The sequence below is a fragment of the Tupaia chinensis genome, unplaced genomic scaffold (genome assembly GCF_000334495.1).
Source record: "Tupaia chinensis unplaced genomic scaffold, TupChi_1.0 Scaffold000532_1, whole genome shotgun sequence".
Lineage (NCBI taxonomy): Eukaryota > Metazoa > Chordata > Mammalia > Scandentia > Tupaiidae > Tupaia > Tupaia belangeri.
Window position 1 is genome coordinate 4,165,819 of NW_006160045.1, and position 4,059 is coordinate 4,169,877.

The following is a 4,059-nucleotide window of genomic DNA, read 5'->3' on the forward strand; positions in this document are numbered from 1 at the left end:
AAATAAATAAATAAATAAAATAAAATAAAATAAAATCTCAACATTCCATATTCTTCAATTTTATAACCTAGAAGAACCTCATTAAGTTTAATAAATGTCAACTTACTTCAGGTGACCAAATAAATGTAGTTACCAAGGTGAATCATAAAAGAGGTGTTTAAGGGAACCAGCAGTTAGTGTAATGGCTATGTCGCTGGACTCCCACATAGTCAACCGCGGTTCGCTTCCCGGACCTGGTGGCTTAAAAACTCACGCCGGGCGCGTGTGCGTGCATGCCCAAGAGCCCGAGAGGAGAATGGAGGAGAAGGGACTGCGGCGTGCCCATCCCCTCTGGGGGGTGATTTCTCGCTTTCTGTCTCTATGTCTCTCTCTGTCCGGCGAGCGCACGCGCCCTATAACGAAAACCTCTCAAAAAAAAAAAAAAAAGAAAGAAATTAAAAGAGGTGTTTAAGTCTATTCTTACTTATCTACTCTTCTCTAATAAGACTAACAAGAATCCAATCAGCTTTTAAAAATCACTAGAATATAAAGATTGTATAAAAGAAGTAAGTTGAAAGTTTACAGGTAATGATCAGCAGATGGTGTGATGGTTACATCACTGGACTCCCAACAGGGTTGACTGTGGCTCTAGTCCTGGACTCAATGGCTTAAACTCATGCTGGGCACATGTGTGTGCATGCCCCAAATCCCAAGAGAATGGAGAAGGGACTGTGGTGTGGTGTGGCCATCCCCTCAGGGGATGATTTCTTGCTTTCTGTCTCTGGCAAATGCATGTGGCTCATAGCAAGAATCTCTCAAAAAAAAGGGGGGGGGCAGCAGGTGGCATGGTGGTTAAGGGTGCTGACTCCCACATGGCTGACTGCAGTTCAAGTCCCAAATCTAGTGGCTTGCTCTCTCACTTTCCCTCTCTCTCACTCTGTACCTCTCTGGTCTAATTAAAATGAAGTTAAATAAAATATTTTTTTAAAAAAATTTACAGGTAAAGAAAGTCGGCCAAGCAAATACACTCATTTGTTTCTCTACTATCTTCAGTTAATTTTTTAAGAAAGATTTTTGCTATAGGGCATGTATACTGGCCACAGAGACAGAAAGTGAGAAATCACCCCCAGGGGAGATAACCCCACTGAAATCCCTTCTCCATTCTCCTCTCTGGATTTTGGGCACACATGCCTGGTGTTGAGTTTTAAGCCACCCAGTCCAGGACTACAAACTACAGTCGACCATGTGGAAGTCCAGTGACATAAACATTACACCATCTGCTGATCCATTTGGCTAATATTTTTAATGCCAAACTTGGATCCTTCTCAATCACTTCTTTGGCCTTTACAAGGGCATCCGATCAGATTGGTTCATAACCTCAAAGACTATTTTCTCAATAACACAGTAACACCTTCTCTAACCTACAAACTTTCAACTGTTTTTCAAGGAATATTAGTATTGAAGATTTTTTTTTGAGTAAATTCAACAATGGTTACACATCCCAAACCTTAGCATCCCTAATATAGATTAAACAGGACATCAAGAATAACAGAGGAAAGAGACAAACAGGCCTAACATCTTTTCCCTTCTACCCCGTCAAAGAATTAGGTATTGTTATATGTCTTCCCCACAATGTAACCAGATATGATTTTAAAACAAGAGGAAGGAAAGGGACCAACAGTTAGCGTAATGGCTATGTCGCTGGACTCCCATGTAGTCGACTGTGGTTCGCGTCCCGGAACCGGTGGCTTAAAACTCACGCCGGGCGCGTGTACATGCGTGCCCAAGATCCCGAGAGGAGAATGGAGGGGAAGGGATTGCGGCGTGGCCATCCCCCTTGGGGGTGATTTCTTGCTTTCTATTTCTCTGTGTGTCTTTGTCTGGCGAGCGCACGCGCCCTATAGCACAAACCTCTCCAAAAAAAAAAAAAGAAAAAAAACAAGAGGAAGGTGAAGGGTGGGCTTCTGCCGCAGCTTGAAGGCAGTATGGGGCACCAATACTGTGGCAATACCTAGGAGAGGGTATGTGTGCTGCCACAGGGTGGAGCAGAAAGAGGGCTGGAAAGTAGTACTAGGCCCCTGGAGCAGTCCTAAACAAGGAACTGGAAGGTGCGCTTAGCATGTAAAAATCAAACATCATAAAACAAACCACAACAGGATAAGTCAGAGAACACCTGCATTTAGTTTTTCATACCTTGATTTCCTTGTTTCTGCAAGCCTAAACAGTATGCAATTTTAGACAGAAAGCTTCCAATCAAGTGAGCCCACTAAGTTGGTAGCACACCTCAGCACCGCATCACCATATTGTGCCTTGTACATTCAAGAACAAGAAGTATTGTTGCAATCGAAAAAGACAGAAGCTAATTTTCAATATTGTACTACTTTTGGTTAGAACATTGTTATTGCTCATCTATTTCAAATTTTGAAATCCAGACAAGTTATCTGAGAGCAATTTAAAAAAAAACAAGCAGGGACCAGCAGTTGATGTAATGGCTATGTCACTGGACTCCTATGTAGTTGCTGTGGTTTGAGTCCCCAACCCGGTGGCTTAAACTCCCTCTGGGCTCCTGTGAGTGTGTGTCCAAGAACCCAAGAGAAGAATGGAGAATGAAGGAGAAGGGATTGCAGCCAGGCCAACCCCCGCTGGGGGTTGATTTGTCTTTCTGTCTCTGTTTGTCTTTTGGGCGAGCGCACGTGCCCTACAGCAAAAATCTCTCTCAAAAAAAAAAGAAAGAAAGAAAGAAAGAAAGAGAGAGAGAGAAAAAGAAAAAACAGCCACAGGTGGCATTGTGGTTAGGGGCGCTGGATTCCCACAAGGGAGACCATGGTTCCAGTCCCAGACCTGGTGGGTTGTTGTCTCACTTTCTCTTTCCCATTCTCTCTCTCTCACTCTGTACCTCTCTGGTCGAATAAAAATAAATAAAATTAAATAAAATCATTTTTTTAAAAAAGCAATTGACCATAATTATTAAAACAAAACAAAAAAACCCAGCCTCTAAACCTTCTTTGAAACAAATGACAAATAGGAAGAAAGCTTACACACAAAACCACGTGTCTCCTGATAGGAAGTACACTACCATTTCCATTTCCCGAAAGTTCACTTTCGATGTGACCATAACAATGTTAATATTTCTAAATACTCGATCTGATACCCAGGTATTTACTTGCTTAGTTATTTTATAACAGAGCGGGAATTCCTTCCTCTGAAATCAATGAAGAAAAACAATCTCCCCTGAATACGAATTTACGTGATACGGAGGAAAACAAAACAAAACCAGCGTCCTTCAACGGTCCAAAGCCCAGGGGTAGGTTCTGATGACAACAAAGTGGACCGCGGGAGGCAAAGCTCTACACGCCTAGGGACTGCAGGTGGGGGAGTGGCGAGTCTGATTTTGGAACGATCCTCTAGCACTCGCCGCCGACTGTGGGTGGGTGTGGGGAGGTTCCACCGAGGCGCCCGGTGTCCGCTCGCAGTGGGGAGCAGGCCGGGGCTGTGGCGCCTCAAACTCCGACCGCACCCCACCCCCATCCCGCTCCCGTCCCGAGGCTGAGCAGAGACCGCACACCCCCGCCCCGACCCAAGCCTGCAGCTTCCCCAGGCATCGCGCATCTCTCCGACGCTCCCGGCAGCTCCCGTTTCCTACAGCGCCACCCAAGCTTCTTCACCCTGACTCCAGGTCAGGGGTACCTGACCTCCCGCCATTTCTCCCCGTGGCCGCGGACCTCAGAAAGAGGAAAGAACCTCAAGGTGACACCTCATTTTGGCCAGAAAATGCGGGTTCACGGCCCGAGCCCCAGGCCCGACTTCCCGTCGAGCCCCGATGCCTCACCTGGCAGCGGCACACGATGTCGGCGTCCTGAGCCAGCAGATCCACCACCTTCCCTTTGCCTTCGTCGCCCCACTGCGCGCCAAGCACCACTGTCACCCGGTTCCCTCCGGGACGCGCCCTGGGACGGCCGCAGTCGCCGTTGGGCAGGGAGGATGCCGCCGGGTTGGTCTCGGCGAACGCCATGGCTCCGCGACGCGAGGAGAGTCCCAGGAAGACGCGGCGGGCGAAGAGTGCGCGAACCCAACTGCTCC

General features: G+C 47.0%; 1 protein-coding gene across 1 annotated transcript in view; it reads right to left on the reverse strand.

The window, feature by feature from the left end:
- The window catches only part of ADSS2 (adenylosuccinate synthase 2), a 67,120-nt gene extending 63,067 nt beyond the window's left edge, over nucleotides 1-4,053 (reverse strand). Inside the window, exon 1 of the mRNA XM_006157231.3 lies at nucleotides 3,809-4,053. Coding sequence (XP_006157293.1) covers nucleotides 3,809-3,991 — 183 coding nt within the window. The 5' untranslated portion in view covers nucleotides 3,992-4,053. The remainder of the gene's footprint in view (nucleotides 1-3,808) is intronic.
- Nucleotides 4,054-4,059: the final 6 nt, after the last annotated feature.